The 23,271-nt window shown below is 37.9% G+C and overlaps 1 protein-coding gene across 1 annotated transcript in view; it reads left to right on the forward strand.

Moving 5' to 3' along the window:
• The window catches only part of col14a1a (collagen, type XIV, alpha 1a), a 97,049-nt gene that overhangs the window by 46,580 nt on the left and 27,198 nt on the right, over positions 1 to 23,271 (forward strand). The window contains 14 exon segments of the mRNA XM_056762397.1: positions 1,755 to 1,890; positions 2,702 to 2,824; positions 4,384 to 4,533; positions 8,326 to 8,442; positions 11,478 to 11,624; positions 12,655 to 12,729; positions 13,452 to 13,591; positions 15,185 to 15,308; positions 18,345 to 18,488; positions 18,586 to 18,750; positions 19,638 to 19,676; positions 19,828 to 19,966; positions 21,383 to 21,525; positions 21,711 to 21,820. Of these exon segments, the coding sequence (XP_056618375.1) occupies positions 1,755 to 1,890; positions 2,702 to 2,824; positions 4,384 to 4,533; positions 8,326 to 8,442; positions 11,478 to 11,624; positions 12,655 to 12,729; positions 13,452 to 13,591; positions 15,185 to 15,308; positions 18,345 to 18,488; positions 18,586 to 18,750; positions 19,638 to 19,676; positions 19,828 to 19,966; positions 21,383 to 21,525; positions 21,711 to 21,820 (1,752 nt within the window).

Genomic DNA, 23,271 nt, shown 5'->3' on the forward strand with positions numbered 1-23,271 from the left:
GTCAAAAGTGCCCCAGGACCGTTTGCTTTCCTAGATTCTTCAAAATATCTTATTTTGGGTTCAACCGAGCAAAGACATGTATGAAGCATTTTAATGCTATGGTAGTCAATGGTGGCAAAGAACTGTTTGGTTACAAGGATTCTTCCAAATATCTTTGTGTTCATCAGTAGTACACAAAGTTGCTAAATTAAACTGTTGTATAAATAACTCACAGTTTTTTGGGTGAACTGTGCCTTTAAGAACTTTGGAATTTGCATTATAACCTCCTCATCTTGGCACTGTAACATACCCATGACACAGAAGAATGTTGGAGTGTTGCCTTATTTTTAGTTGACTTATTTGCAGTCTGTTCAGTGATTGTGCTCTCACACAGAGGAAGGCACTCCACATAATGCAACCCAACATTTCATTATCAACAGGCAGTGCACTGCCATGACTGTGTGTGTGTGTGTGTGTGTGTGTGTGTGTGTGTGTGTGTGTGTGTGTGTGTGTGATTAATGGTGTGTCTATGGTGAATGACTAGAGTGATTGGATGCTGGTTAGAGACCTGAGTGCTGGCTCTCTTGATTTCCATCCAAACCCCTAAAGTTCAGTACACACATTTCCAGTTCTTTGGCTAATACTTAGAATTGCTTCCGTGCGAGCAGATCAGAATTTCTCCATTTAGGAACATTGTTATTAGAGCCGAGACAACTCCTAATGCCTTTGGAATTGTGAGCCTTTCATTTCGCTTCTACCTTTATCCGTAGCCACAAGATCATAATCTTAGAGCGCTTTTTCCACCATCGCGCCCAATCATTCTAAGCACAGTCTGAAACGATAAAAGTTATGTTTCCACGTGAGCCTTGTTCGACAATTACAAACTGTTTTTGGCTCCGAATCGTGCTTATGAATGCGCACAGAGGCGTTAGGGGCTCAGTGGACACACAGCTTTAGCTCAGTCTTCAAGCTAGCGCGTGACGCGTTTGTCTTTACGTAACAAAAAAATCTGTTATCAGCCCTACGGTGGAAATCGAAGCCATTTACTGTACGTATCGGCAGGCATGGATCGGCTCGGAGTGGAACGATTAAGCAACGAGAACGTTTCTGCGTGATGGTGGAAAAGCGCTCATAGTTTATACAGCCATGCCTATCTATACAAACATACAAAGTTGGGACCACAAGGACAATTGATCCTCACAATGATCACACACAAAAAATGACATTCTTACTAAGTGTTTTTGTCTTGATTTATGGAACAAATATCTAATCATTCTTAAATAAAGATGCCGTTTCTTTAAAGAAAATTGATCTAAGATATTTAGTCCCTTTTTACGGAGAAAAATATAAGAATGAAGTAAGTTTATGGTAAAAACAAGCAAAAAACTTCAATTAGATACTTGATAGAAAGGTCAAACTAAGTAAAATTTTATTTTTCACACCCCATTGGCAGATTTTTTGGCAGATCTTGGGTCACTTTTCTTGTCAAGAAATTGTATATTTTCATATTGAAGTTTTTATATTTTTACTCGAAAACAAGACAGAAATGCCTACTTAGAATGTCATTTTATGCAGTCTAAAAATTAAACTCACACAGGTTTGCTTTTATATATACTGGGGACTTTCCATAGATGTGAATGGTTTTTATCCCATAACCGTCATTCTACCCCAAAACCTAAACATCACATGAACTTTACATCATTTACTATGTTTAATAATCAATAATCACAATGTATGGGGCAATGTCCAGTTTGAAATATTCCACTCCTCTCCAGGTTTTAGTTGCGGGAAACAGAAGAAGTGTTATACTGCAACCTCTCCTCTCAGACACGGACTACAAAATCAAAGTGACCCCTGTGTATGCCGACGAAGAGTTCGACAGGCTTTCCATGACCTCATCCGGCAAAACATGTGAGTCCGGGTTACCCAGTGAACATTTAATTGACGTACCTTTCAAACCTTCGTGAACAGATGCAGTAACACTAGTTTTGTATTATTGCGGCACATTTACATAGAATTATTCTCTTACTAATATCCCAGGATCCTGGAGACTGATGGTATTCATTGTGCGATGTAGCACCTGTGAGCTGAAAATAGATCCGGCACAGTCTGTCCTACTGCAGATTGAAGTTACACTGTCAGTCCCGTAGTTCTGTGAAACACATTACTGAACAGGTTGAATTGTATTGATTTAGCCTATTAGTAAGCATAATGAATCCTATCCATCCCTCTGCTGATGTCCCCGCTATAATGGACTGCTCAAACCCGACTGGTTTTCCTCTGATGGGATTGATCATCTACAGCTCTCTTCTACCTTCACATTACAGCCCGGTGTCTCTAGCTCGGCTGATTTGAGATGCTAATGTCACCTCACGTTGAACTCGCACATTGAAAAAACCTCGTCCTTGTTTTCGATTGAGTTTGAGGTTGAATTAATTATCAGATGCTCAGCGCAGGAGTCATTATGTAGAACTTTTAATGCTGGGACTGCTCGGCAGAGCTCCTGTTCAGAATGAGAAAATAACCTCTGAAACTTCTTCAGCTGTGCTTTTTATCTCTAGAATCTTTTTTTATCTAGCATTGATTCCTCTTTTATTATTTTATCTTCCGTAAAGTTTGCATGGTTGTCCAAATCACGTGGTAGGTTAATCTATGGATCAGTTTTTAATATTGTCTGGTACTGTAGATACTTATCAGGGTCTTCTCTCTTCTGATTGGTTAGTGCCACTGTCCGGTCCCAGTAACCTGAGAGTCTCTGATGAATGGTACAGTCGCTTCCGCATCACCTGGGATGCCCCTCAGTTCCCCACTATGGGCTACAGGGTCATCTACCAACCCATCTCTGGTATGTAAACACACACATTATAACCTACTCCTGTGATATTTATACAGAATATATATATATATACACCTATATAAACATTCCAGATAAACCACACCTTAGGTTCGCAATAAGCTTTACCATAAACAAGAGCAGATGTCGGCGCCAAGGGGTCCAGTGGACTGTGTGCCGACATGTTGTGTAGCAGCACTTCCAGTCGACCTGAGTTCGATTCCCGGCTCGTGGTCTTTTCCCGGCTTCCGATTCCCTCTCTCTCATCCCATAATTTCCTGTCTCACTCTCTGCTTTTATATCCATATGAAGATGCAAAAGGCCAAAAAATAATAATAATTGTAGAGCAGACATCAATGTCTACAGCTCTGAATAGGACCATTCTTCCATCTGCAGTCGGCTGTAAACAGAGGCTGTAATGTGGCTTCAGCGCACCAGAGGGAAAAATATCTCTCCTCTGTTTTCCAGTGAAGTCCAGCCCAATAAAGCCCTGTATTCCATTATATGATCTTAAACTCCAGTCTGCGGTGAAGAGAAATGGCTTCTCCACCTACATTTAATGCCCTTTGAAACAGCTCCCGACAAGCTGCTAATAATTCACCCAAGCAGCGGTCATCGCATTTTTTTTTCTGTTCAGGGTTCATTTTCTGTGTGTCTGTTTGTCCGCGTGTCTTTTTGAGTGTTGCTGAAAGAGAAAGATTACTTGTTTTTATTTAGTTTCACATCCACTTTTCTGATGTTCTTTAGTGTGGGTTTGTCTGTATAGTTAGTGTGTTTTTCAAAAAATCTCATTCTTTTTCCTGTGCATACAAACACAATGATTGTTTTCACGCCTGCTTTTTCCAATACTTTCCCCAAACCGATATCGTTGGTTTTGCCAGTGTTGCTGTGTTAGGCTTGTCGGGATGCTTAAACAAGAAGAGCAATCTTTTAATAGTGTCATGGGCCCACTCCTTATTTAAGGAGAAATGTATAAAAGAGTTATAGCCGTCTCTGCGTATTAAACTGGGATAAGAGAAAGATGTTTTCAGTGCACGCGGCCCATTTATAGAAACAGGTTGTTCTGAAATCGCTGTTGTATTGTTGTCAGAACTTAAAGAGACAGTTCACCCAAAAACAAATATTCTGTCTTCATTTACTCACCCTGGAATAGTTCCAAATCTGTACAGATGACTTTGTTCTGATGAACACAGAGAAATATATTTGGAAGAATGCTTGTAACCAAACAGTTCATGGCCACTATTGACTACCATTGTACAAAAAATGACAATGTTGACTACCATAGTAAAATGACAAAGGTAGTCAAAAGTGTAGTCAAGATGCTTTCCTACATTATTACAGTGTTCAACAGAACAAAAACATGTATATAGCAATTTTGTCCTACTATGGTAGTCAATTGTGGCCGAGGAAATGTTTATGACTGTGTCACAATGTTAAAAAGCATCTTAAAAGCAATGTAGCCTAATTCTATTTAATTGTAAATGGACTTTAATCAAACAATAATAATAATAACATCTTCAAAATTATTCTGCAAGGATGTTGAGATGTTTGGCTCTTGTCTCTGTAAACAGTGTCAGGTCCAGCTTTGGAGACGTTTGTAGGTGATGATGTGAACACCCTGCTGATCCTCAATCTGTTGAGTGACACGGAATACAGAGTTCAGGTCGTCGCCTCCTACACCACAGGCTCCAGTCAACCCCTCACCGGCAAGGGCAAAACACGTGAGTCACCACCCACACATGCATTTTGGGACCTATGCTTAATGCCTGACAGATCACCAACGTCTTCCTCCACAGTCACCTCTGATTTTGCCTTCTCTCCGTGATCGTCCTTGCTAATACTTTTTGCATGATTGATAATACGCAGCTGTTATAATATCACTGTCCCTTTTGTGTTTTAATGAAACCTGAAGCTTTCCTTTTGATAGACGGCTACTCATACATCAACAGGCAGACAGCTCCAGTAATGACAATCCTTTGCATATAAATTCGATATCGGCAGGAACATCGCAAAGTAATACATGTTTTAGCGATTCTCATCAAAAAACAAACAGATTATGTTTTCTTGGGGAGTGCAGAGGCTATCCATCAGAATACAGTGGTGTCTCTGGACCAATATGAGCTCACGGCTATGTCTCGTTTCAGGGTGGTCAAATAAACCGCACTATCTGAGGTATTGTTAGATATAAAATATAGCATGAGACTGAGGCACTTCACATAAAATTCAGGGACACATCACCCAAATGGTCACTTTTGCGTGTAGTATTTCAGTGGAAAAACCTGTGCAAAGAATATATTCACGACCACCACAATCCAGTTTAAACAGGAACTGCATTTGCTGGAAATGCACTACATTGTCAGGATAATTTTCAACAAAAAATCCTTTTCAGTGTTGAATGGAGGCTGTTCACTATGGTGCAATTAACCTTGCGTTATTACTGCTTACAGAATGACGTCATAAATTTGAAATTATTGTTAAGATGTCATCATGCCAGCAGTTCTTCAGCAAATGATGATTGAATAATGAATTAAATGAATAAAAATTCAATAATAATGAAGAAGGCATAGGTACAGACATGTACGTTTTAAAAATAGGATACTTGGATCACAGTGGTGGAGCAATGCTGCAGAGTCCTAGTAAAGCAGCACTTTCAGTTCACAAGATTGGGAACTGTGCCATGCAAATTACGCTCCGCATGAACTTTTGGCCATGATGCACCATAATCTTATTAGCATATTTTTTTTAAGTGAATTAGGTGCAGCAACATAGACAGCATGAGTAAATAAACAACAGGCAAAGTGCATTCTTAGTGAACCCCTCTCCATATCTGTGACATTCTTCCTTGACTTTCCCACAATTCCCTGCAGTTAAAGCTTTCGTTTGGCACAGTGGTAAGAGCATGGCACTAGCAAAGTCATGGGTTCGATCCCAGGGGAGTGCACATAGTCAGAAATAAATGTATAATACAATGCAATGTAAATCGCTTTGGATTAAAGTGTCTGCCAAATGCATAAATGTAAATGTTAAAGGGATAGTTCACACAAAAATGAAAATTCTGTCATCATTCACCCTCAAGTTGTTCCAAACCTGTACAAATGTATTACCTGTACAAACCTGTACAAGATGTTTTAAAGAATAACCAAACAGTTATGGTGCACCATTGACTACTGTAGAGGTTCAATGGTGGTCAATAGTCCCCCAGAACTGTTTGGTAACAACTCAACGTAATACAGGTTTGGAACAACTTGTGGGTAAGTAAATGATGACAGAATTTTTGCAGTCAACTATTCCTTTAAGTCTACTAGTCTTGCTTTTTCCGAATCTACGGACATAAGCCAAAGATTGACCAAAGGATGAAGACTATTGACATCGTGAAGCCCAACAAAACGCAGTATTAAAAGATATACTGTCAATCTCAGTCTCTAATATAAACGATTATTCCCTTCACACTCCATTGCTGTCTAAGGAGCCTTCTATATTATTTCATCCAACAAGATGACATCTTCATTCTGCCTGATCTTGAGCTCCATCAATTTTTCATACGTTTTCTGTTTGACCTTTGAATAATTGAATGCACAATAATGGATTTCTTCACCTCCTTGTATTACTACAATCAGCCAGAAGCCCTTTATGCATGCATATAGTTCATTAAAATAGTTTATATTAGGAGGAACGCATGTCACATGCATTATTCAAAGCATTAAACCAATCTCCACCACTGTGCACCATATGTTTTGCACACAGTCTCCATTTAATGCTTATCAGGATCCCCCAGTCACAACCCTACCAACATCACGTCCCGTATGTGTACCTTGAATTACAATGGACAGCTTGAGCATCGTAAGCATTCGCTTTTTTAGGATCTGGCTCGCATATAAAGGTTTAAAGGAGGGTAATGTTCTCTCACATGGACTTCATCCAGGACAAGCTGAATTTAGGTTTGCCACAACTTTTGGCGTAGTGTTCTGTGGAAAATGCATGTCCTCCGTGACAGCCACAATTGTGTTTGTGATCCAACAAGTTGGAAGTCCAAAATGAGTATTGTTTTGTACGACTAATGTGGACCATGTGTTGTGGCTGGGTTCTGTGTTTTAAGGGTTTGCTGACTCAAAAATGTGCTAATTCCAAAATAAGCGTATTTTTCTTCTTTCAAATGAGTTTTCTTTCACACAGCACCTTTTGTGTGGTTTCAACGGAGACGCAAAAGAAATAAAGAAATGCTGCGGAAGACCATTTGTGGCTTTCGGATGGAAGGACCGTTTGTTAAGCATATGTTTGAATATCACGTTTTTATGCCCGAACTGTTTTTAGATCCATTAGCTTTGCATGACTTGTAGTGTTTAAAGGGTATTGCACTGAAATCGGAGTTAAGTTTAAATAGAAAGCTGGTCTCCAAGAGAAGTCAACAGGTTTTTCTTACCACATAAGTAGAATCACAAAGAACCTGCGTGAAATTTCATGGATCATTAGTCGTTGCTGCAACATGTGTCGTTCCTTGCATTTTAAGTTCCTTTGCATTAGACTACACAACAGGTTAGAATAGAAGAATTATAAGTTATGCCTGTATACCTTTCCATTTTAAAGCAATAATAGTGATGGACACAGAGAACAATATTTGGAAGAATGTCAGTAACAAAACAGTTCTTGGCCACTATTGACTACCATAGTAGAAACATTGCTTTATAAATGTCTATGTTCTGTTGAACACAAAAGAAGATATTTTGAAGAATGTAGAGAAGCGAACAGTTCTGGGCCACTTTCATTGTAGTTTTTCCTACAGTGATTGTCAGTGGGGTCAAGAAATGTTACTTAAGTTCTTTCTAAATATCTTTCTCTGTGTTCATCAGAACAAATATATTTATACAGATTTGGAACAACTCGAGGGTGAGTAAATGATGACAGAATTTGTATTTTTGGGTTTCTTTAACAATGCTTAATACATGCTGAAAAACGATATTGTTCATTGTTAGATCATGTAAGTTAATGCATTTACTTATGTAACAAATTACATTAGAAAAATACAACCTTATTGTAGAAAGTAACCTTATTGACAGATTAAATATGCAATCATTTTAAAATATACATGTAGTCATGGTAGGTATATTCCAAATAATGCAAATCACAGCCATCTCAAAATACATTGGACTTGAAAATGTAGTTTTATGTGTTGTTTTAAGAAAGGTATTTTTACATTTGGTATGTTGCTATTTGTCTGTCTAATTTGGGACAAATTACTGTAAAATATTTTTACACTCAATTGGCGGACCCTTTATTCAAACTTAACTTATACTGCTTAAATTATACATTTTGTAAGTATATTGGGCAGAAGCATTACTGGAAACCAGACGACAAAAAGGAATAATTTTTTTAATTAAGCATTTAAATGACACACATTTTGTTGTAAAATCTGAAAAGATATTGATTCAGTATTTAATTTAACTTTGTGCTTTTTGTTATCAAATTGTTAAAGAAGTATCTGTGTATTTCACATATAGCTGTGTTTTTTCTTGCAGTGTTCCTGGGAGTGAACAATCTCAACACATACCAGGTCCGCAGTACTAGCATGTGTGCCCAGTGGCAACCTCAACGCCATGCCACCCTTTACAGAGTTACCATTGAACCAGTCCTCAGTGAGTAATACACACATCACCACTCACAAACAACACTAATGTATTCGTCAGCAAAACCAACCAATACTGACATGTTCAATTTCAGACATGTTTCGATAAGTTAATGGGATATTACGCCCCATTTCAGCACATACGTAATTCAGAGCCTCTGGGCTTTAAAAGACTTCTCTTTTATTATATGCATGCTGCTTTGCTGGAATGCAACATGTTTTCAATTCTCATTTATTAAAATGACAGAGTCAGAAGCCTGTTTTTCATTATTGCTATTCTTATTCCTGTGTGCTACCTCACCCTCATCTCGCAATCCTATAACTGTTCTGTCCCACTTCCAGCGTCTGACTGCTCAGATGGCCACCAGCTCAGCATTGCTATTAAAAACAGATCCCGCCTGGAGCCTGTATGTGTTCACAAGTATCTGAATGGCAAGCATAGCAACAAATAGACACATACAGAATCGCTCAACAGAAGTTTAGGGGTCTTAAATTAGGGGTCCTTTTGACTGTTTGACTCTAGCGGGTTTGGTAATGATAACTAATAAATCTGATCCCAGATCATTAAAATTAATGACATTTCGGATCTTCGAACCCTGGCAGAGATGTGCATGATCGTAACCATGATAACCAAATATAATACGGTAACTCTAAAGCTATAAAACATTATTGACAGTAATGTCAGTTGTATTTTAAGAAAATGAAACATATGGTACACATTTAGCAAATAAATACATATTTGCAAGTACATTTATCTTGACTTTAAAAGACTTGGCAACACTCTATTAATGGACAAAACGTAAATAAACAGGAACAGTTAATGTTTAAAGCTGTTATGTGTCCTTTTAAACCAGAAAGGGTATTATTTTCACTGCCCATAGACATCACAACTCAGAGGTCTTTGTTAAACTGAAATAACGTACACATTTGAAACAGCAGTTTTTTATGATACGTGGCTTTTCAGCTGTAGCATTACAGTCAAATCCATGAATTTTTAGTGCTGGGAGCTCACGGTGAAGTGGATCATTCCTGCGCACAAACGTGGGGAGCGGAGACAGTGTCCCGCATGTGTCAGAGATGTGACCAGACTAAGAAGAGCAGTTTGTTGAAACAAATGCTTAAAGCGCGATTCTGAGCTGTTTATTGAGCCGATCGGCTGCTATTCCACAGAGCAGGACTGTAATAGGCAAATGTCATATCCTATTGTTTGATCGGCTCTGCAATCCAAACGTGTGAGCGAGGGAATATTGTTGATCTTATTATCAGCCTCCAAAATTTTGCATACCACATTATCATTGGAAAATAGAAAGAAAAATACTTCATGTACTTCGGAGACCTTTTTATAATATCACAGTCCAGAAAGAAGTGCTTTGGGAAAAAGTCCTACATTAAAACGAGGGAGAAGAAAACATTTCCTCCTCCTGTAATCTACCAGTAACTGCATAAGACTGCTTGTGAATAGCCTTCCCAGCCATTCATCGTCCCGGTGGACACAGCTGTTTAATGGCAGACAAATGAAGATGTATGAACCAAGCCAAGCTGCTGGATATTACCGTCTGCCATCACCAACACAACAAAGAGATCGATGGGATAGATATGTAGAAAAAGAGAAAACGGGAGCCGGTGTCAGACGGAACACATTTACTTGAAAAGAATTCAAGATGAGAGGAAAATGTTGGTTAGGTTCACTCGAGTCTTTCTACACTTAAGCCTGGACTGCTTATTATGGTGTAGTCATTTCCCTGCAGTCTTCAGATTAAAGCGATTAAAACCTCTGCATTGAACTCGGGGCTGAATACAAGGTTACCTTTCCTGTGCTCATGTACTGGCCCTTTTTTCTTTCGGATCAGCTCTGGAAAATAATCACAGTTATGAAGGTGATATACGGTCATCCTAATTTGTACTCTGAGCTCTGCTTCTGCTCCGAGTGATTTCCTAAGACATGATTTACTTTCAGTTCCTTTCATTAAAACAAACCGAAAATTGGCTGTTAGAGCATCAGCAGCAAATGGCTGTTAAAAATAACAACACTTCAGTGCTGCTGTGGTGCTCCCATGTTTGCGTTTTTTTAACACTATGCTTTGTTTCTAGCATCACTGTACTGTCTCGTAATAGAAGAATTGTTTGCTTGAGGAAGCGGTTGTAATTGCAATGATTTTCATTTATGCATTTGACAGTGTATTATAAGTGACTTGACATGTGCAGCTTGGTACTGTATGCAGTTTTTACCATGTATAGTATGTACAATGTAAAAAGAAAATCTTTCAAAAATAAAACGTAAAATAGTTTTTATTTATTTATGTAAAATAACACGTTTCGTCTTAATTCTACTTTTTTTTACGTATTTTTTAAATTACATAAAAATCTGTAAAAATAACCCTGTAAATTATATTTGGTAAATCTGTAAAATAATAACTGTACAAAACGTAATTTTACACAAATTTTCTATGTACACTATATGGAGAAAAGTTTTGTGACGCCCCCTTCTACTAAACATATAGCATGCTATACCATACAATATTAAAATTTGATCTTCATCTTTGTTGCAACAGTTTAAAAACAATATTATTTTGTTCTTATTTGACTCTAGGCTTGTGTACACATCATTGATGGGTTTGGGTGAAGAGAGTTTGTCTCAAAGGTGTTCAGCTGGGTTCAGGTCTGAGCTTTATTCAGACCATTCAAGTTCTTTCACACAAGATTGAATCATTCATTTCTGTTTAAATCTTGCTTTGTGCACAGGGGTATTGTCATTGGAATAAAAGAGTCCCACATAAACTCTTGCTATAAAATGTGAAGCACACAATTCTCATTAAATGCTGTAGCATTAAGATTTGTGCTTACAAGAATGACTTATCTAGTCAAGCATGTTCATAAGAAGGGGGCGTCCCCCAATTTTGTCGACATACTGTAGTGTACATAAGTATTGGTGTTGTAAGCCAAATGTATGGCATTTTGTACTTTATTGTTTGCCTGTGCCCTCATACTTATTCTGGTGTGTGCTACCTAATGATCAGGTTTTAACTGGACTCTTCTTATTTGTAGGTGGGAAAAAACAGGAAGTGAGACTTGGGGGTGGCGCATCCAGACATTGCTTCTTCGATCTTTCCCCCAACACCCCGTACAAAATCAGTGTTTATACCCTTTTACAGGACGCGGAGGGACCTGCAGTCACCACCATGGCATCCACATGTAAATATTGTACACATTCATGACTGCATGTTTCACACACTGTGAGACACAAAGTATAATACATTTATTAAGACTTTAGTTAACTCTTTCACCGCCATTGACGAGTTATCTCGTCATTTAAAAAAAAACCGGTTCCCCGCCAAGACGAGTTATTACGGCAATAAGCGTTAGTACTGTTGTACAGCAGGTGGCGCTATTACACACCTTTGGGTAAAAGTACAGAATCCAAGAACCTAGAACGTATATGTTTTAGCGGTTTTTAATGATTGTTCTGAGTGTAATCTGGGCGGAATCTTTGACAAAAAACGTTAATTATCTCTGTTTAATCAAAGTGATGCATTTTTGAAGAAACCTACCCACATCTACGAAGTAAAAAAAACGAACAAATGAAGATAGAAGAAGACAGTTTCTTTTGTATAAATGCTGACACTCTGTTCTTTCATTTGACATATTGTTTGTCCATATATTCTTTACACACAATTTACTGTGAGCCATTAAATTTGGGTGAAAATGTTAAAAAACGCTGGTGTGGGCTGGCAACTTTTTTTTAAAGAGGCTGGCGGCGAATGAGTTAAAGGCTTGTCGTTATATCGGAATATCATACGCTGTGTCTCTTCACAAGTAAATGTATCCTGCTTTAAGCATTTTAATAGTATTTTGCTTCACAAAATGTATTTTGGGTAACAAGGCGTTGGATGATAATGACTGCTGGATAAAAATCTTAAGAAGCTATTCACTATGTACTGCAGATGTCACACTAGCTGATCTGTGAACAATAGTGGAGCATGAATTTACAGACAGTTTGAAATAGTTTAATTTGTTCTTCCAACTGTGCACTTAATCTTAGAGGAAAACAGCTCTGCATTCTCTCCAACAGTAACCGTTCAATGATGCAGGCCATTTCCAGCCAATGAAGTGAATAAAAGCAATGCGTTTCATTTGAAACCACAATTCTGATGTTTGTATTAATATGCTTTGCAATGTGTGATAGAAATGTTTTTTATATTATTATTTTGTTTTGTATCTGTAGCTCCAATACCCACCCAACCACCAACTGACGCACCCACCACAATCCCTCCTCCCACCATCCCACAAGCTAAAGAAGGTAAAACATCAGCTCACTTTTATTCTCTCTTCATCTTTCCGGCCATTCTTAAATCGTTGAGATTTTGCGCCTCTGAATTCTGTAAAACTGTCCTGACTGCAGTTGTTTTTCTGCTGTTTTCTGGCCGAGTCCCTCTGTGTTATTTGACCTTTCACTAACGTACATCTCTACTGACAGCTAACCTTTCTTTGTTCTCTGAGACACTCCGAACAAACCCAGTTAAAGCACACGGGACTTATTTAATTCTCCTAAAATCGTTTTAAGATCATACACCACCCGCGGTGACCCATGAATGTTTATCGTGTTTTAATGTATCATAAACATTCCTCCTAATAAATTCTTGGCCTGAAACCGAACACATCATAGATTTATTTGTCGGCTTTATTTCCACTCCTCTGCATTGTTAACCCAAATGCTTTGCTTTCAGTGTTGTATATTACTCCCGTTGAGGACAGACAATGTGTTTAGCACTAAATCCTGCAAAGCAACAGTCAGGTTTAAGCGGGAGGGAGGAGAGGTAGCGGGGAATTCATTAATTTCTTGTTTTTAACTGCCGGCTGTGATGGAAATCCTGTCAGGAAGAAAGGAAAGTGTTTGGAAGCATTTGACATCTGTTGTACCGCAGCGCTTCGACAGTAATGAGAATTTCTTATTTTAGTTAGTGATTTTTCACCTGCTTCCTCTCTCTGTTTCTCTCTCTCACACTTTTTTAAAACCTCTAGTTTGCAAAGCAGCCAGGGCAGACCTGGCTTTTCTTGTCGATGGTTCCTGGAGTATCGGAGATGACAACTTTCAGAAGATTATCCGCTTTTTATACAGCACAACTGGAGCTCTTGACGTGATTGGTCCCGAGGGAACACAGGTGTGCTGCGCATGAAATATTGATTAAATTCTGTACGCTGTTTAATCTGTTTAAATTACTGTATATAATATTCTAATGTTTTAACAAAAAGATTTCAGCATCCAGTTATTCCAGACACACATCTTTTAGGATAAACATCATAAACAGTGTTAGGGATGTTGTTTGTCCCTTGAAAAGTTAAGACTTTAATCTATTTTTGGTCTACCTATAAGGACCAATAGCAATCTTCAGCAGCCCACCTGCACCTCTGAAAGCTGGGGTTGCAAACCCACTTTTTTTGTGAAAAAGTGAGAAATCTTGCTTAATTTAGAAAATGTGCTTCTCTTGTTTGTTGAACTGAGGCATCTTGGGAATAATTGTTGTGGCGTTGAGACCACACTGTCTAGCATTTAGCCCAGTACCCTGAGAGCGTTAGGTAAAAATAGCTTTAGTCTAGACATTTCAGTCCCGAGCTCATAAGATCTTCATCAAGACCATCAGTAGCATTAGGATCATTGCAGTGGATTTGCAAGAAGGGTGTAAAAACAAGAGAAAGGGCATGTTTGAGGAGAATAAATGAAAGGCCGGAGCCAGAATAAACAGAGGGACACATCACAGATAAAACTGACGAGTTTACACACTAGTAGAGAACAGATGCAGTGAGACTTGTGTGGGAACAGACCCTACATTACATTTGCAGTAGGACGTGTAGACATGTTTGACTTGGCTCAAGCCAACAGAGTCAACAGTGTACCAGCAAACTTTCATACAAGATGATTTTGACTCTCATATAGTGTAATATTTAGAGGTTGAAATAGGATAAATGGATAAAAATAAAAAACAAATGAATAGGGCTATCGAGCGATAATCCGATTAATCACATCCAGAATAAAACTGTTTACATAGTTTACAGTATGTCTGTATACTGTGCATATTAATTTTATATTTATAAAAAAGTACACATACACGTATATACTGTATATTTAGGAATATTTAGATGCATTTATATATATTTTTCAATAATTGAAATGATATATTCTGTGTACTAGTGCCTGTCGCCCCTGTCACGGTATGGGCTGCCAACAACAGCTCTCCTGAGTCCCCTATCTGTGTACAAGCTTGGGGGTGTACAAGCTTATTAATTTGAATATGTTCTATTATTTTATTAATAATTGAATATATATATCAACATGTTTTTATATTTTTCTTGGATTGAATTAGGAATGTATGTGTTTATAAATACAAAATTAATGTTCATAGTTGTCTGAATGCAATTAATGTCAACTAATTGTTTGACAGTTCTAGAATAAAATTGTAACATAAATAAGTAATCAATCAAATCAAATAGTTTTGTCGTCTTTTACTTATACTCATATACTCAACCCCAGGTTTTCGTTCTTCAAGGTCATGGTTTTGAGTCACTTAAAAGCATCTGCCAAATACATACTGCAAATGTAAATGTAAACCCCAAAAGAATCAGTCCATGTTTCTACTGACAGCATTTTGTCATTGAGCAAGACATATGACCTCATATTGTCCCAAGGGGATTTTGTAAGTATACTTACTTTTAACCTTGTGCTAAATGACTAAAGACTGACTGTCTGTTACCGACAGGTGGCCATTGCTCAGTTCAGTGATGATGCCAGGACTGAGTTCAAGCTGAACTCTCACAGTGACAAGGAGTCTTTGCTGGACGCCGTGCAACGCATCACTTACAAAGGAGGAAACACCAAGACAGGCACGTACAGCACAGTTTTACAGTCCTCAGTGTGATTTAAAAAGCACTTAAGGGTTTTTGATAGACAAACAATAGTAGTAGTAATTCATTGGGATCTGAATTTGGGTTATAAGTACGATTTTGCTAGATCAGCGCTATCCAGCATAAGCCGACCTTCACCGGTGTAAATCAATGCCGATATAAGTCACTTTTTTTATAAATGTATTTGTATAGTCAGTGCTTTTTGTAACGCACATTGTCAGAAAAAAATGGTATAAAAATATATGCAAGCTGCAACCCTTTTAAAAGCTCATAATATGAACCATTTAGGTACCAATATGTATACGTTTAGTACTGATATGTACTATGGTAATAATATTAACTCTTTAGGTACAAAGATGTACATTGTGAAAGGGTCCTGCACCAGAAACACCTTGGAAGTGTTGTTACTTAAGACTGGTCTTGGTCTTAATTTCTTGATTTTCTGTTGTGTCGGTAAGAGATAAATTGTTGTTAAAGAAATCTGTCAACCAAATGAACACAAAGGCTTACAATATTAAAAAAGTGATTTTACTATTAGATCTTGTTTATTTATAGTATAACATATTATATTATAACGTTATCTGAAAATGTGATTATGATTTTATACAATGAGGTAATAAGTAAATCACATTTTAGACACAATTACAAACACAAGTTTGGCTATACCCAAACAAATCAGAACTTTTGTGCAACACACAGCTATTTTTCAGCCGAGTAGATAAAAACAATTTTGTAATTATGACATAATTGTGCAATTATAATAATTAAATCATTTTAGTGTTATGTGGATGTTTTAGATGATTTTTAGGGGTACTGGTCTTGGTCTTGACTTGGTCTCGACTGGTGGTCTTGATCTCAGCCCCTCAAAGTCTTGGTCTTGTCCTAGTCTCGACACCCTGGTCTTGTCTTGGTTTAGGTAGTCTCGTCTTGAACCCTACAGCTTGGGTAATTTATTTAGCATTTTTGACAGTGTTACTCCTTTACAGACAAGTACACTCAGAATGCTTTCTGTAAAACTTCCTCAAGGGTTTACTCACAATGGGTGTCCATAAACATTCATCACTGTGCTTTTGACAAGACTGCTTTGTAATACCCTGCTGTAGAAGATCAAGACTAGGAACCTAACCTCAGATCATGATTCATGAATCAATTTGAGAAATCTGATAAGAACTGCTTGGTTCCCTCTCAGCCTGCAGCGGGATGATGTGATGTGTCTGCACGCATGTGCTCGGAGGTCTTGCCGTGTGGCTTTGTTTTAAAATGAAACACCTCTCATTCCTTGTGGTGAAACAGCAGCAGGCGTGTGGCAGACGTCTTCACAGAGTTCCCACCCTACTGTGTCTACGCACGCACACACATTATCTCCTCTGTATAACGTATATTCTCCATAGCAATAACCTCCTGGGCTCCAGTGTCTCGTTGCTGATGGCGTGTACGTGTCAGTGGACATGCGTGATCCAGGCATTATGACCTTGTGCATTTATTCATCTCAGCATTAGCAGCCTGCTTATTTAAAACACATAAGCGTGATTTATTTCTCTGAGTATATTAGGGCTAATCCCTGGCTTGCGTTTATACATTCATATGCCGAGGGTGATGTCAAGACTCTGGGCTATTGACCTCATTCAGTGTGTTTAAACTTGCAAAAACAAGTCAGTTTTGAGGATTTAGAAGGTCAGCGCTTCTCTGAAATGACTTCTTTCAGTGTTTTTTTTGTTTTTGTATTTTATTTTGCATATTAAAAGTCAGTTCACAAGGCAATGGCCAAAGCCCACAAACGAGCCAATCACGTCCGTGTACACTTTTGATTGATGATGCAGTCATGAAGTTGTGCTCATCTGCCAGTCAAGCACCAGTGTTGTTGTCCCCATCAACTCAGGGCAGTGTTTAGCCAAAGCTCCCAGCTCCCATCGAAATCCTTTTGTTCTAATGCGATTTCAAAACAAAATAACTCGCACTTCACACGGCGCCTCCGTCTGCTTCTTTAGTCTGTCATTTGTCTCCCTCTGACAGCAGCTGAAGAAAAGCCAGCAACAAAACAGACAGCTTCTGAAGTCAGTCAGGCATAGCCACGGGGACCCTCGTTCAATCCCTCGCAATATATCGTCAAAACGCAGCATCTCAGAGACGCGTCTATATTTTATTCAGAGCGCAGCTTTTGTGAGGGGATTGCGTTTAATACTCGCTCATCCGGGGGAACCTGAGACGTTTCGGAGAGATTAGCGATGCAAATTGGAAACGAGCAGGCGTGCTGATGTTTCTCAGCAACTGAACCAAGCTGGCGATAATGACGAAATATTGAAATGAGGAATGTGCAGCTAGTAATATCCCACAGTTCAAGTGTGTCTGGACTGACGGCTTAAGACGCTTTTTATCAGGGGTCTGAGTGCTAAATAGTTCTGGCACTTCGTGAGCTTAAAAATAGCAATCGTTAAGAAAACACGCCTTGTGAGTCGTGAGGAGACGTGTCACAAAGCCAGAGCAAAGTCTGTGAACTTTAACAACCTCAAAGTGTCATGACAGGATTACGATGCGAGAATCGCTTACTTATGGCTTTTTGACTTGTATTTGGTGAAAATATCTTAAAATTCTTAAAACAAGAGATATTTGCTGTACCTGAGAGAATGTGAAAGATTCAAAAACGTTTTTAGGGTGTTTAGATGTTTTTTTTTCTGGGAAAAAGTAATGAAACTTCATTTTTATACTTTAGAGTTTTAGAAAATGATAGATTTATCCATATTCATACAAGATAATAGTTTTCGAAACATGCATTGTAACAATGCAAAACAATTGTGCAACATTATGATGTGTTTATTATACACCGTTCCAATTTCTTTTTACAGTGTATTCTCTAAGGTCTTGCAAAATACATCAAGCAAACACAAATCTTGCTGTCAGAAGTACACAATTCCTGTAAAATCCATCACATTTTGGGCTTTCCAGGCTCCTAGAAGCTGTGTAAATCCTGCTCTTGGCCTAAGACAGTGACATTCATTTTTATGACTCTTGATTCAGGCCGAGCCATTAGGCATGTTAAGGAGGCCATCTTCAGTGAGGACGCGGGGGTGAGGAGAGGCACTCCTAAAGTGTTGGTGGTGCTCACGGATGGTCGATCTCAGGATGATGTCAACAAGATTTCCAAGGAGATGCAGACGGAAGGTGAGCGGGGTTTATTTTCATCTAGTACATGTGTTTAATAAACGATAGGATTTGAAACACGCCAACTGTTTCTGTGTTTTGGTTGTTTTCACTGTAGGCTTCATCATCTTTGCCATTGGCTTCGCTGACGCTGACTACGGGGAGCTTGTGAACATTGCCAGCAAGCCCAGCGAGAGACATGTGTTCTTTGTGGATGATTTGGATGCCTTCAAGAAAATTGAAGAACAGCTCATAACTTTTGTTTGTGAGGCTGCGACAGCCAGTACGTCCCGTTGACAATTTTCAGAATGTTCCGCTTGTTGTTCACCCTTTAGCACATCCTGTAGTTTGTCGTAAAGGTCATAGCTAGTTACAGTATATATAATGATTTTAGCCATGCTGGAACTTTTCATTTACAAATTAGCATCCAGGGATCATGTGTGTGAATACTTTTGAGATATTTGGTTTAGTTTGACCCTTAAAGGGACAATTCCCCCCAAAATAAAAAATCTGTCTTTTTTTACTCACCCTGTTGTCATTTTAAACCTGTTTGCCGTTCTTTCTTCTTTCTTTCTTCTTCTTTCTTCTTTCACAGAATAAGATATTTTGAAGAAAGTTGGTAACCAAACAACAGCATTTACTTCTATTGTATGGACACAAACCAGATGCAAGTGAATGGATGCCGGTTAACAACATTCTTCAAAATATCTTATTCTATGTTCTGCGGAAGAAAGAAAGTCATACAGGTTTGAAATGACATGAGGATGAGTAAATGGTGACAGAATGTTCATTTTCATGTGAGCTATCCCATTAAGTCAGTAGGACTACAGTCATGGCATTACAGTCTCTGTAAGATTGTCAAACAAAGTTTAAAGCCTTAACGCTTTAGAGCTTCAAACTGCTTTTTTAGGTCAGAATTACTTTATACGATTCAAGGCAATTACTTTCTAATGACTTTTTAAGTTCTTTGTTTCTAACATTCTCTAAAATAGTCCTCAGTTTTGTCTCGAAACTACTTCAATTCCATAATACCAAGTTTGAAGTTTATTGATCTTGAATAATATACTATTAAAACGGTTTCTGAACAGGAACAACATTTGCATGCATCATTATGTAACGTATCATTTTAAAAAGTCATTTTGTTCTCAGTTAATTGTTGTTTTTTCGCAGCTTGCCCCTCTGTGCTAATGGGCGGGAACACTTTAGCAGGTAAGACAACAGTAAAAGCCGCAGTTCTCACACACTTGGTTATATTGGTAATACATTTAAAGATGAGAAATTAGTATTTTAACATCTGCAGTATTAAGAAATAGCTTCTTTCTTCATACATGTCATTGCATAAATCTGTTGTCCTCTGCAGGCTTCCGTATGATGGAGATGTTTGGTTTGGTGGAGAAGCACTACAGTAGCGTGCAGGGTGTCTCAATGGAGCCTGGAACCTTCAACAGCTTCCCCTGCTACAGGTTGCACAAGGACGCCTTCGTCTCCCAGCCAACCAGGTGTGTGTGTTAGCTTTAATTTTGTGTGTATGAACGACTCTAAAATGTGAGGCTGCGAAATGAGAAAATGTGCAATAGCTGTAGCATGTCACCTGTCAAATCAGAGAAAAATATAGATCCAATTTAATCCAATCTAGAAGTGCTGTCAGCGAGCAGGAACGGATTAGCCCCTGGTTTACGTAAAAAGCGATTGGGCTTCTGCGTCCGTTCCTCCGAGCGCTGACCCTCCGCCTCCTTCGTAGCATGTCATAATATTTAGATTAGGCTTGACTTTCCTACGCATAGGAGGAATGTTGTTATTACAGTGGAGAGTTTCAGCAGGTGGGTGATCTTCCCTAACCACAGGCATCTGAAAATCACTGAAACACGGTTATTATGATAATCCCAATTGTGATTATGGGCAACGCCGGTGACCCAAAGAGCACATTCTGGATAATACTGTTTTCATTTATTCTTTAGTGGAATGTGTTCGTTTATGATGCAAAAAACGTTTTAGTTAGGACTTTTTCGTTTTGTTGTAAAAATATACAGCATCTTTTAAACAAGTCACATTTACTTCTGAAGAAATTTTGCATAATATATCATGGCTTTTTTCAGAGACCGTATCTTGAATTAGGTGAATTGTTCTCATTGGATTGGTTAAGTTTAATGTTGTTTTGTTCTTACTTAAAGCAAGACAAATCAATGTGCCAGTGGGCTAAAAAATCTATAAACAAGAACAAGCATACAAGTTTTTCTTATCAACAAAATTTTACTTATAAGGATATTTAGATTTGGTTATTAGGGCCTTTTGAACAACAAATGTTTGAATGCATTTTCATATCCAAACTATTCAGTTCAATACCAGAGATTTATACGTGTCATAATAAAGTTTGGTTGGTCTTAAAGAGTAATATTATAATGAATCTGTTATATTTTAAAGAATGTGTTTTGTTTGGATATAAATAATATACATTTTATATTAATGTATTTTAATATGCAAATTACATTAATATTTTATTGTAAATTAAATTAAAAAGTATTAAATTGAAAGAGTTAAGTTAGAGCCACATTATGTTGCCACTGAAACGTCTATGAAGCAATGGTTTATTACTATTTATATCTAATTTTTAAGAAGTAAACCATTTTCAAAGTTTATTAACATTTTAGTCTTAAGAGCTGTTTAATAAACAGAATAACTTGAATTCTACAGGAATCCGAATCAAATTATTGCCAAGAACTGGGTTTACATCTACAAGGAATTTGCCTTGGTGTACTGGTGTATAACAGTAACATAATAGAAGAAGATTTTATATAATTTGCATTATATTTTATAATAATACAATAAAATATATTTTTTAGTTTAGGTTTTGATTAATGCACATTTCTTTATATTGTGTGTCAAAGTTCTACTTATGTGCGATTTTACACTTTTAGATATCTTCATCCAGAAGGACTTCCTTCTGACTACACGATATCAGTGCTTTTCCGCATACTGCCTGAAACTCCTCACGAACCCTTTGCATTGTGGGAAATCCTCGACAAAGACAACGAGCCCCTGGTGGGCATTATCCTGGATAGTAAGTAGACCTATTAGTCTTTGCGATTTCTTTTATGCTCCTTGGCAACATAAAATCAATTTATTAAAGATAATGGAATGTTCTATCTACCTTAATGTAGTGTTTCCCTTTTTTTTTGGTATCGATTCCATATTTTTCAGTAATGTCTCCATGCACATGAGTCATAACTTTTTGTGTGTCTTCAGATGGAGGGAAAACATTAACATTTTTCAACCATGACTACAAAGGAGAATTTCAGACGGTGACTTTCAAAGGACCCGAAATTAAGAAAATTTTCTATGGCAGTTTCCATAAGGTCAGTCATTTTACCAATTTGGAACTTGGCTACAAACGCGATGACAAAATCTATACGGTCACTTGTGTCACAGACTTGGGGTTTTCTTGTCAATCGAATGAACATTTTGATCGTTCTTGGATTATATTTACAAATCTAATGTTAATTTGTGCTAAAGACCATGTGATGTGTCCGCTCACCGAATACAGCTGAATATTCTCATTTTCCTTTAGAAGATTACCTCATTTGCTTTGTAGTGGTGCCTTTAATGTCAAAACAGAGTTATCCTGAAGGTTTTTATTATACGAGCTGAACGCTGTGTCTGTTTTTGCCTACTTCCATACAGTTCAAATTATATCGTTGTAATGACATTTTAAAATATAAGTTAAGTATATCTGATGAGAATTGCAGTTTTATGAGCTTCTTTTGCACTTCTTTGCCTTTCATATCATGTCCACTTCCTTTTTCTAAACTGTCCTCTGTGCCCATTAGAAACAGGAAGTGGTACTGTCAGATTGTCCACATGGGATTTTTAATGATCATTCATCTACAGAGTTCTGACAGTATGCGAATGGTTTATGATAGCCCTGTCCTATCCAGTTTATGTATTCTTTCTACACATCAATGCTTATGAAGAGAACTCTATCAGTCTCCTCCCCCCAGAATCTGTCTGATGTTTTTCAAAACTAAATGTGTTGCCTGTCTGGTTAAAATTCCCTATTTCTTGCCAAGTATGTTCTACCTTTGATTGCTTGACAAGCCCTCCACAGGCTTTGATGCGGTGACGCGTGTGTGTGGTTATGAGCGAGTATTCTCCTGACATCACTTTTGATGTGTTTGGACGCTAATCCCTCTTGGCAGAGCTCGTCTAGATTAGAGACTCAAGTAACAGAGATACTACAACAGCGTCTCAGCTGCAGGTTCTGAATTGTTTAATAAATCACAGCCCGATTTATGCAAATGGTTTGAGTGGAATGAGACAATTTTGTTAAAGATTTGTCACCGTTTTCGTCACTCGCACAATATTTTTCCGAAGTCCTTGTTCATATTTTCTTTGCATCTGTAAATAAGGGCGTACAAAAAAATAATACAAAGGAGCGCTTAAAAGCGAGACAAACACAAAGTAAGCTGTGCAAATTTCTTTGTGTGTGCACATATAATCTGCTTCAGGATTGAGTCAGCATGGTTTTATTTTGTGGTTTTTAAATGAGATTCTTGTTTAGAAGAAAGAAAAAAAAAGCTGTTATTTTTAGCGGCTTTGTGGCTAAAGCTTGAGAGTTTATCTGACCACAGCCGAATGCGAGTTCCACCATGTAATAAACCCTCATTGCACGGCATTCACAGTCCTGACCCTGAGCAAAGCACATTTGGCTTGAGTTGTTATGACAGCTTTTAAACAAAGACCCCGACTTGGATGAGATTCTGTTGTCGCGATTAGACCGTTTAGGACTCGTGTCGGCCCCCTCCAGCCC

The sequence above is a fragment of the Triplophysa dalaica genome, chromosome 12, assembly GCF_015846415.1.
Source record: "Triplophysa dalaica isolate WHDGS20190420 chromosome 12, ASM1584641v1, whole genome shotgun sequence".
Lineage (NCBI taxonomy): Eukaryota > Metazoa > Chordata > Actinopteri > Cypriniformes > Nemacheilidae > Triplophysa > Triplophysa dalaica.